The sequence below is a fragment of the Gymnodraco acuticeps genome, unplaced genomic scaffold, assembly GCF_902827175.1.
Source record: "Gymnodraco acuticeps unplaced genomic scaffold, fGymAcu1.1, whole genome shotgun sequence".
Classification (NCBI taxonomy): Eukaryota; Metazoa; Chordata; class Actinopteri; order Perciformes; family Bathydraconidae; genus Gymnodraco; species Gymnodraco acuticeps.
In genome coordinates, this window is record NW_022990304.1 from 443,169 (window position 1) to 455,462 (window position 12,294).

Sequence of the window (12,294 nt, forward strand, 5' to 3'; positions counted from 1 at the left end):
ACAGAACAACCTGTACACTATAGGTCCACCCCATCAACTCACTGAACAGAACAACCTGTACACTATAGGTCCACCCCATCAACTCACTGAACAGAACAACCTGTACACTATAGGTCCACCCCATCAACTTACTGAACAGAACAACCTGTACACTATAGGTCCACCCCATCAACATACTGAACAGAACAACCTGTACACTATAGGTCCACCCCATCAACATACTGAACAGAACAACCTGTACACTATAGGTCCACCCCATCAACTCACTGAACAGAACAACCTGTACACTATAGGTCCACCCCATCAACTCACTGAACAGAACAACCTGTACACTATAGGTCCACCCCATCAACTCACTGAACAGCACAACCTGTACACTATAGGTCCACCCCATCAACTTACTGAACAGAACAACCTGTACACTATAGGTCCACCCCATCAACATACTGAAACAGAACAACCTGTACACTATAGGTCCACCCCATCAACATACTGAACAGAACAACCTGTACACTATAGGTCCACCCCATCAACTCACTGAACAGAACAACCTGTACACTATAGGTCCACCCCATCAACTCACTGAACAGAACAACCTGTACACTCTAGGTCCACCCCATCAACTCACTGAACAGAACAACCTGTACACTATAGGTCCACCCCATCAACTCACTGAACAGAACAACCTGTACACTATAGGTCCACCCCATCAACTCACTGAACAGAACAACCTGTACACTATAGGTCCACCCCATCAACATACTGAACAGAACAACCTGTACACTATAGGTCCACCCCATCAACTCACTGAACAGAACAACCTGTACACTATAGGTCCACCCCATCAACATACTGAACAGAACAACCTGTACACTATAGGTCCACCCCATCAACATACTGAACAGAACAACCTGTACACTATAGGTCCACCCCATCAACTCACTGAACAGCACAACCTGTACACTATAGGTCCACCCCATCAACTTACTGAACAGAACAACCTGTACACTATAGGTCCACCCCATCAACTCACTGAACAGAACAACCTGTACACTATAGGTCCACCCCATCAACTCACTGAACAGCACAACCTGTACACTATAGGTCCACCCCATCAACTCACTGAACAGCACAACCTGTACACTATAGGTCCACCCCATCAACTCACTGAACAGCACAACCTGTACACTATAGGTCCACCCCATCAACATACTGAACAGAACAACCTGTACACTCTAGGTCCACCCCATCAACTCACTGAACAGAACAACCTGTACACTATAGGTCCACCCCATCAACATACTGAACAGAACAACCTGTACACTATAGGTCCACCCCATCAACTCACTGAACAGAACAACCTGTACACTATAGGTCCACCCCATCAACATACTGAACAGAACAACCTGTAGACTATAGGTCCACCCCATCAACTCACTGAACAGCACAACCTGTACACTATAGGTACACCCCATCAACATACTGAACAGAACAACCTGTACACTATAGGTCCACCCCATCAACTCACTGAACAGAACAACCTGTACACTATAGGTCCACCCCATCAACTCACTGAACAGAACAACCTGTACACTCTAGGTCCACCCCATCAACTCACTGAACAGAACAACCTGTAGACTATAGGTCCACCCCATCAACTCACTGAACAGAACAACCTGTACACTATAGGTCCACCCAATCAACTCACTGAACAGAACAACCTGTACACTATAGGTCCACCCCATCAACTCACTGAACAGAACAACCTGTACACTATAGGTCCACCCAATCAACTCACTGAACAGAACAACCTGTACACTATAGGTCCACCCCATCAACTCACTGAACAGAACAACCTGTACACTATAGGTCCACCCCATCAACTCACTGAACAGAACAACCTGTACACTATAGGTCCACCCCATCAACTCACTGAACAGAACAACCTGTACACTATAGGTCCACCCAATCAACTCACTGAACAGCACAACCTGTACACTATAGGTCCACCCAATCAACTCACTGAACAGAACAACCTGTACACTATAGGTCCACCCCATCAACTCACTGAACAGAACAACCTGTATCTCTAGGTCCACCCCATCAACTCACTGAACAGAACAACCTGTATCTCTAGGTCCACCTCATCAACTCACTGAACAGCACTGAGTCTGATGAATAGCCAACAGAGTATGAGGTGCTTCAGATAAGGATCTGCTCATCCAGTACTCATGTAAAGTATTATTCAGGATTCAAGGCTTTATTGTCATGTGCACAGCAGCTACAGTGTACATACAGTATGTCAATGAAAAACTGAAGTCACAGGCTCCTCCAACAGTGCAACATTAATATATATAGGACATAAAACTAATAAAATATTGCAAAATAATGTTTTGAGATGTGCAAGTAAATACAAATAAAATAGTGCAAGTGCATAGAAGAGACTATAAACGTAAATTGAATATGATGCAAGAAGCAAACTGATGAATGTTTATGGATGTTCTTTACAGAGTTCAGGTGTTTAATAGTCTTATGGCCTGTCGAATGAAACTGCCTCTGAGTCTGGTGGTTGTTGTCCTAATGCTGCTATATTTTACTTCTTTACTTAAGTTCATCAGCTTTGTACTTCTACTGGGGAAATGCATCATCACAAAGATAAAACATGGCTGTTTCTCTGAGAAAACATGTGAAAAGTTGACTCTTAAGCAGTATGTGGTTTTCACAGGGCACTGTTACAGACACATATAGAATATGATGCAGATTAATCTAACCAACAGACCTCAGTAATGAACCTGGAACCTCAGACACAAAGTAAGAGTCTGTTTCTACTGGAGACTGACCTGAAGAGGAAAATGTGTCTAACTGTTTGGCTCCCTCTAGTGGCTGCATGACATCTGAATCTGAGTGTTTGATTAGGTGATCCATCAGCTGATGGTGAACACACTTGGCCGATCAGCAGCTACTTAAACTCAGGTGTGTGAGTCTCACGTTTAATCCCTTTGTGTGTGGCTCCGACATATCAAGTCCTCAACCAGGTAAAGTGACTCAACATTTCCTTCATAACAGACAACATAGCAAATGCTTTGGAAAGATTTGGAAGCATCATTTTTTGGAGTGTTGGCAAGAGCTTTCTGATTCAAAATCTGGGTACTTAGGCTGTCATTCTTTTTGATGAATTCAGTATTTTCTTCTCCCTGACACATTGGGGGGTTTCTATACTGTAAACAGTTCTTTGGTTGTGTTCAGATTTGGCCATGCCCTTACCCTCTGAGATTTACCATAACGTTTCCAACAGTTCGATGATTCATTTTTGGGTTTTTCGTTCAATATTATCTAGTGTGTTCCATTTTTATTCATTGGCTTTATTTACTTTTGTTCCACATTTGAGATCAGAGCTTCAAGCTTTTAAAATGTATGTTTTGGTGTTGCAAGTCACTTTTGGTACAGAGTGTGAGGAGAGGTCTAAAGGGTTCAGAACAACAAATCAACATGGCTTATTTCACCCTAACATGCTTGGTGTATGAACATTAAAACTCTGGTGGCAAACAATTGTGTATATTGAATATAATATTTAAGAATCTAAATGTCTAATATTCATGTGTAGATGCAGGTCTCTAGCCACTGCAACAAAGACAGACCAAAGTGAGAAACATAACTGAAATGCCCTCATTAGCAATGCTTGAGAGGTAGCTAGGTGTGAATGTCTTATCTGAACTGCAGTGGTTATTTGTTCCCCCTTTCTTGAGCAGTGCATATTTTAAAATATTGTAAACATGCACTGAATTTGGTCCAAATACTCCTAGTAAATTATATCCTAAGAAAATACTCTCAAAAAGTGTCATCCTGTTTGTGTAATGTTTGCTCAGATCTACAGTTCTTTAGAATTATTGCTGTGGATCCACACCTGACGGATCCTCCTCCTCTGCAGGTCCAATATGGCGACGAAAGCTGTGAACAAACCTCCGTCAGCTCACCCAAGCAGAGTGCATGGAAACACTCGGGCTAACAGTGGTGGGCCGTCCTCTGATCAGCATGATCCAGGACTATACACCCCCTGCCAAGACCCCGGAGCTCCACCCCACCACCTCCAACACCCCCACCTCCAACACCACCACCTCCATGGCCGGCCTGTCTACTACGTCCATGCTCCACCCCAACCCCCACCCCCTTTCCACCCCTCCCAGTGGCCCATGCCCTTCTCCTATAACCCCTTTGCTGGCTTCCCAGGAATGGGTGAGTCTTGAGTTTTTACATTTTGCTGGAAACATTTAAAAATTCATTTTGTTCTATATTTTAGGTGAAAGCCAAAGACTGGGTTCAGTTAGTTTGATGCAAGTAATGGACACAATAACATGAACACTACAACATTTATTATCCAACACCAGAGATGGAAGCAGTACTCAGATCTTGTACTTGAGTAAAAGTACCAGAGTGTAGGAATACTCTGTTACAGTAAATGTACAAAATATAGTTGAAGTCATGACAGTAAAAGTAGTCATTGTGCAGATTGGTCCATTTCAGAATAATATATATGATATGTTTTATAATGATTGATCATGAAAGTGTTCTCAAAGCTGGTGAAGGTGCAGCTAGTTTGAATGACTTTGTATACTGCAGGGTAGCTGGTGGATTTACTCCAGGTGGAACTAAAGTCTGATCTAAGACTTGATTAGATTTCACATCATTCATCCACATCTGTGAAGTAACTAAAGGTATTGAGTAGGGATGCACCGAATATTCGGCCACCGAAAATTATCGGCCGAAAATGGTTAAAAAGGCCCTTTCGGCCGAAAGGGTTTTAGCACCGAAAAAATATCACCGAATGTCAGAACAGGCTTACGTTGGTAACCTAACGTGTTGTTGTGATGACGTAATAAAGACGCGGCGACCATGCTCGCGGCTGGCTCACAGGGGGGGGGGGGGGGGGGAACATTGACCTTTGTCATCGAGATTGCCTTGAGCCTTTAACAAATCGTATTAAATAATCTGATGACAGACTGTAAACAGAATAGCTGAAATTTTAACAAACTAAATAGCTCAGTTTCCTCTAATCATTAACCTATGTTTGTATAATGTAGTTAACTCCGTGTGTTGCTGCTAGCATACATAACACCTGACGTGGAAACGTTACTCGTGGATGGGGCTACAGAGCTGCTAGAAAGACGGTCGAACCCGGTACATTCCTCCGTCTGCATGCGGTGCACTTTTGATAAATGTTTAGACAAATTGCTCGTGCTTACATGCTAAACTCTTATTGCACTTATGGTAACAAGTATTCTCCACATCGAGACGGGTAAAGTTTAACCACACCTCGGAGCGCGTTCTCTCCGCCATCTCCGCAGTGTGCTCCGCTGCATGTAGCAGCTGCGTGTGTGTAAACTGCCCCGCCCCCTCGCACACAGACGGGGGAGAGATCTCGTCTGATCGAAAATACATCATAAACGCATTTGTTGTCTTTGCATATTAGAAACGAGTTGGCGACACTAAGACTGCGATATAATGTTTTTTAGCAATAATACATGACATATATAAATGTACTGTATGCATTCAAAAGTGCTGAATAAATGTTTTATGGACCCCTAATAGTGATTATTATTTAAGTTTTGCCATAATCATGTCTATTTCCATAATCAGGTAGCTGAACAACATTGGTAAAAAATGTATATATATATATATATTTCTATTAATCATTTTCGGCATTCGGTTTTCGGCCAACTGTTTCCTATTTTCGGTATCGGTTTCGGCCAAGAATTTCCCATTCGGTGCACCCCTAGTATTGAGTAACTGTTTAAATAAAAGTTGAGTAAAAATACAAAGTAGCAGAAATGTAAATGCTCAATTAAAGTACGAGTATCTCAAAATTGTGCTTGATGAAATGTTCTTGGTTACTGGACATCACTGTCAAACACAATGGTCTTATACTGTATGTATGAAACTTTGCTTTAACTTTTCTATGACAGAAATGTAAACACGGATATTGAAATTTGAAGGTGCTGCTCACTGAACTTGAACGTCCATCTCCAATTCACCGTTTCTTGTTTCTACTTTTCAGGCTATGGTATGGGGATGCCCCCGTTCCCTCCTCCCAATCCCTATATGGAGGTTCCAGCATACATCATGCCCCGCCCTGACATGCAACCGGTCGACTACAGACGTTTCATCCACCCCCAGACCCAGGCTCCTAGCGTAGCGTATCAGAACACATACCAGCCCTGTAGAGTCCACCCACATCATACCGACCCAGTTAGAGAAACCGTGAACTCTGCGGTCCAAACAGAACCCCAACAGAGAGGAAGAGGTTTCAGTGAGGAAAGCCCACTCAACAGTGCAGATTCGGGTAGTGGAACCGCAATAAACTCTCCTTCGTCCTCGAGCTCAAGCTCCCAAAAACAAAACACTGCTGAAGTTGAGAAGGACGCGTTACACAAGCAGTAATGAAAAAGACCTCCCGGTTAAAGAGACCAGTATCAAACATGGCTTTAACGTCCTCCGACCTACAGGAACGACAGCCATCCAGTCATGTATCCGAGAAACCCTGGACACTGAGAAGAGCCGAAAAGATAGTGTGGGTCAGGAGAATGTTGCCCCATGCAGGAACGCTCACTGTAACATGTGGTCTGTTGGCTCTCAAGATGGTATGGTTCCTGTGTGTAGCTCCCCCCAACAAGAGGAGAAGGTTGTCAAAGAGAGGCGGATCTCCGTTCCTGACATCCTCATGAGTTGGGGAGGTGGTACGCCTCAGGAAAAGATGATGGTAGATAAGCTGCTTCAGAATGACCTCCAAACTGAAGTAGAGCAGGATAAGTCTGTTCACCAGAGTGGAGTCGAGACCAGAATCAGTCCAGAGGTGGCTTATCCTAAAGATGATGCTGAGGGTAACTTAATCTCTGAGCGCAGTGAAGTCCTTTTCAAGATCCTCAAACTGAGAGAAGCTGAAGAAGAACAACACGCAGAGTCCAGCAACAATGAAGAGTATTTGGGACTCGTTGGCTCCGTAAGGCGTTGTCTTCCATTCGCAGATGAACTCCTACAATCCTCATCCCATAAGCTCCCTGACAATGAGCAAGACTATAGCATCGAGACAAATCTGCTTGAAGACACGGCACAAATCATTCCCTCTATAAATAATAGCTCCTACCTGAAGAGAACCTGGAACGAGTCCATTTGGTCCGTGGAGTCTCTGGCCCCCTTCATCCCCACCAAGGAGTGGTTACAGCGTGACGACCTGTTGGCAGCCGATGTGATCGTGGAGCTAGCCGAGAACGACAACCCCATTGTCAAATCTTCCCCCACTAAAGAGGACAAAAATAGGTCTTCTGAACCTGAGGCTAATCGAAGCCCAAACCAGGACATGTTAAATGAGCAGCTGCAGGAGAAAAGAACCAGCCCTCCTCAGCAGGAAGAGAGTCTGAACTTGAACTATATTGGGAAGACGTGCGCAAGAAAGCTGAATCTACAAAATGGAGCGGGCATCGAGGTGGAAGATGGAGCACTTGGGAACGAAGAAGTTAGTCTGCTTGGAAAAGAGCAGCTGGGCCTCCCGATGGCTGATCAGAAGACGGCAGAAGTGTCTCCATCGAAGGTGGACTTTGGAGTCCAGTGTAATGAGTTCCAGGAACACAAGTGTGCCTGTGAGGAGAGGAGATGCAGCATGGGACCAAACGGGAATCAGCCTTTTACATATTCTGGTGATCTTCTTTTTGATTTGACCATAATTAAATGATCCTGAAAATGACCATGGTGCTGTAACTAGCTTGCTTGTCTTGTAGAAACTAAGAATGGGAACTATAGACAAGGAGAAGGACCAATCATGAGGGGACAAACCCAGAAGAACCAGAGGAAACAAGGCTACAGGAAGCCCAGGGGTCAAGGTAAGGTGTCTAAAAATTGATTTAGCCAATACAGCATCTTCAGGTTGGAAAACACTGAACTGGGCTCAAATGACTCGTCTAAAATGTTGACACTTTCTGTGTGATTCTGGACCCTGCCCATTTTAGGAAATGTCAGTCATTATTTTTTAACCATAGAATGTTCTGTTGATTGAACAGCATCGGAAAAGAAATGCATGAAAGAGTTTAATCATCCATCCCAACGTAAAGTAATGCAGGGCTTTGGACGCGTTCTTGAACCTCTTAAACCCCACGGACCAGCCGAAGGGGCCGAAACCACAACAGTGTCCGAGGGCATCTTAAGATTTAATAAACTATGAATGTTTCATATCCATGTAACTGGAAGAAACTCAGCTAACTGATCTTTTTTTTTTTAACGAAAAAAAACACACAGCTAACGTTGAGCCTCTGAATTAGCCACGAACGAAAAAATGCTAACGGCGTGTGCACAGGAAACACGGTATAACACCCTTATTACTTATCGTAACTGCACATTCAACCCATCGATTAGCATCGTGAGAAGACACATCGATCGGTATCTAGATCCTCACTCCATGATAAGAACTCGCGACATAATAAGCAAACAGACATCATAACACGTGGCGCTAGGTAGCAAAAACGGCAATTTGTCTCACCTTCGTTGTTGTCTGATCAAAAGTGGTCTTCAATGGCATTAAAACGATAACAACGCTGCTGAAGGTTAATCCAATGTGTCTGTCACTTTGAAATTATTTCTGATAATCCATAAGCAATAAACCTACTTTTCCGATTTCAGAGCGTGAGATGGGTTTCGGTTTATGGCAAACTGCATGGGCGAAGCCCCCTCTTTTTTTTTGGTAACGTTGGTGTGTATGTGGAAATTCCCCTTCGATTCTATTGGCCCTAACGGTTTAAAAGAGATGTCAATCACCAAAATCGACCAATGGGTTCCAGAGAAACGGCAAAAACGCCCATTTCCACCCAAATCACCCCAGAGGTGGAGTTTTTTTGCTAAACCTCTCTACAAAGGTCAAATGTCACTTGTTTTGCATCAATCTTGATACAGGGTACTTATTATATGTTGTACTTTGGATTCGTACAGCTTTTAGTATACTAACCCATCATCCAAGGGTATTTTTCACTTATAAGTACAAAATAATTTATAGTTGTTTTACTATGTTCAATCTGCATTTTCTTTAAAATAAAAAAACATCTATATTGATTCAGACTTTTCTACATCCAACTCACAGGTTTATCATTATTTTTGAGAAAAAAGATTATTTATTTTCCCCTTTTTTTAAAAGTGTAGTTATGGTCATTTGTTCTGGAAATGTCATTTTCGAGCCTGAGACCTGACAAACAGGCTTGGGGTCTAATTTTTGATTGATAAAAGTCAAAGTTTTTCTGAAACTAACCCAGAAAATCTGCAAACAGAATTTTCAGATTTAACTTTTAAATTCAGGACAGTGTTGGCTTGACAACATAAATTGACCAAGTATTACCTTATTTTGTTTACCAAACAAATCAACATGTTAATGGTAGTCCCAACAACTGTTCAGATTTGAGCAGAACATGGTGTGATGATGTAGGACACAAAGCTGATTGGACATATTTTCAGGCCCTTTTTTAAAATGTCTCTATTTTTAAAGACGGCAGCCAGCATGAGGCCTACAGTGGATACTATGGCAAACCTGGGAAACACCAAGGTGAAAAATGTGTCATTTGTTAGGAGTGGTGGTCTCGGTCATGCGGGGTGGATTCAGTTTTCAAGTTGGAGTCTTTCATTTCAATGAAATGTCTTAATTTAGACTGTTGGAACATTTGAAGGGTTACTTTAAAAAATGTATTCCGTTACAATTACTAGGTACGATAAACAATTTGAAATGTGGGTGTCACAATATAAAAGTTATGTAAGATTATTAGTTTTGGATTACTTCAATGTGCTGCTCACTGGACTTGAACGTCCATCTCCGAGTCACCATTTATTTGTTCTACTTCTCAGGCTATGGTATGGTGCAGCGGCGATTGTATGGTGATGTACGGAGCCCCAGGGGACATGGAGAAGGAAAAAAAATTGGTTGGGAATTTTTTTTTCATTTAGCTCAATGTAAATCCTTGTAGGAGTCGGGAGGGCTGATAATTTATGCCGACAAATTACTCAGACCTACTAATTAACCTAACAGAAGTTATTGAGTCCATGTAAGTTTACTGCTTGGCTCAGATCCACCAACGTCAGCAAGATCTCACCTCTATTAACTCCTGAAGAACCAGGTTCAATTAACTGCCGTTTCAATTCAGACGATCCTCTAAATCTGTTTAAGCGATCCCGAAGGATTTTGATATCAGTAAATAACGTCTGGCCCTACCTAAGTGTGAGTGTGGCAGGGTGCAATCTTACCTTTTGAAGCAGGAGAGTAGAGCGCAGATGTCTTTAAGTTGTCCCAATCCAAAAGGTGGGATCAGTTTATTTGAAGACAAATTGTCCAAATGTATACAGGGTGTTTACCTTCTCTCGTTACAATATTATAATCCTACTAAACATTTCATGCTGGGGTCATTTCCTAATCTAAAACCTTAATTCATAGTTTAGACATTAAAGTCTTCCGACAAAATCCAAAAATAATTTCCTCACCGATCAACGGGGTTAACATCCACACTCTATGGCCTGACACATTTAAGAGGTTGCTCCTCAAAATGTTCAGATTGAGTTCCGACATAACCCAGAGGGATCTCCTCACGGATCGAAGGTTCTAACATTCACAGCCTATAGCCTGACACATTTAAGAGGTCGCTCCTCAGAATGGTCAGTTTGGCAACACAGAAACCACAACAATGGAGCGGTTCATCGATTTTTACTTTGAGCTTGGCCTCAAATATAAAGATATAACATCAGTGCTTGGCAATAGGCACGGGTTTCACATAAGTGAAAGACACCTCAAGAGAACACTCAGAGCGAGGGGACATGCACGTCGCAAAGCATACTCTGAGCCGAGTTATTGCCGGATTCGAATTTTGCGGATCAATAACGTTGTAAAAATACAAACAACATGACTTTACAATCATAGCAAGTTAGACAACGAGCTACAGAGTCGTTTTAATCAGAACAGTTCGATATGCGCCGTCATCCGAGCTAAACTTCAACAATTGGTAACAATCTGCAGCTGAAGGAGAGAGAGGAGTGCTTAGGACTTAGTGACTGAGTCCTAAGACTACAGACGTTTCCTCCACCCCCAGGCCCAGGCTCCTAGCGTAGCGTATCAGAACCCATACCAGTCCTGTAGAGTCCGCCCACATCATACCGACCCAGTTAGAGAAACCGTGAAGTCGGAGATCCAAACAGAACCCCAACAGAGAGGAAGAGGTTTCAGTGAGGAAAGCCCACTCATCGGCGCAGATTCGGGTTTAGTTTAATATAAAAAAGGTTTCTTAAATGATTGGCAAAGACTAGAGGATACAACAAGTTTACAAGAGCTGTTTTACTACAATATACGCTTTAAAAGCAAAGTATTTTTGTTCAATTAATCAGGTACATAAAAAAAAAAAGAACTAGCCTGAATACAAATAAATCAAATTGCAGGCAGTACCTCTACTCTAATATATTTATTCTAAAATATATTGTTGTCCAAATATATATATTTTTTTTACCAGTAATCTGATTACCTCTTTTAAACTTTAAATTGGGGATTACACTTTCCTTTGTCTCCTGCTAAATTGCTAACATATTAAAACTACCATTTGAATCCATTTTGCAGTCTGCATTATGGCCACGTCCTAATTCTTTCCACCAGAGGGCGCAAATAAATCTTTCGTTGGCAGTCTCGGCCAACTTAACCCCTCCACCTGTACCATTTGTTGTAGGAAAAAATAAATTAGAGGTGTTGCTGTATGTATTCTTTCAATTGAGAACAAAATAAATCTTATCACTTGGCATTATGACTTATGTGGAAAATGTGAGTCTATTTCCTGTGATTGGACCAACTCTGACTTGCATGATGTATTGGTGACAAATCGGACTTCCTTTGGCCTAATAACATGCGTTTCTTCTTCCAGGTGGAAATGGACGTAATCCACCGTACTGAGCACTGCAGCCTCTTCAAGAACTCTTATTTTTAAACAAATGCAATATTAAAATGTATTTTTAATTAAAAATGTAATGTCATATTTTTCAATAAATGTTTTTTATATTTTAATGTTCACTGTCTCTCCCATCAGTTTTTTCCAAACTAACTAAGTTATCTAAACTTTTGGGATTCCCTGGGAACATGTCGGTTAGGAATCATGCTCACACCTCAGGGCGCTAGCTACACATTCAGAGTGGAATAAAACCAGGCAGGTTTGGACAAACGAGACCCCTGGGGGCCCAGACTGTAAGGAGTGTGGCTGCCGCTCCAATGGGGCTTTTATTGTTTATACACTTGTGTTTGTC

General features: G+C 42.2%; 1 protein-coding gene across 1 annotated transcript; it reads left to right on the forward strand.

Annotated features, from left to right (window-relative positions):
• Positions 1-4,163: 4,163 nt before the first annotated feature.
• LOC117550335 lies at positions 4,164-12,027 on the forward strand. The gene is made up of 4 exons (XM_034222735.1): positions 4,164-4,233; positions 6,053-7,688; positions 7,770-7,871; positions 11,919-12,027. The coding sequence occupies exons 2-4, from the start codon at positions 6,611-6,613 to the stop codon at positions 11,945-11,947; spliced, it is 1,209 nt and encodes a 402-aa protein (XP_034078626.1). The 5' UTR covers positions 4,164-4,233; positions 6,053-6,610; the 3' UTR covers positions 11,948-12,027.
• The last annotated feature ends 267 nt before the right edge of the window (positions 12,028-12,294 follow it).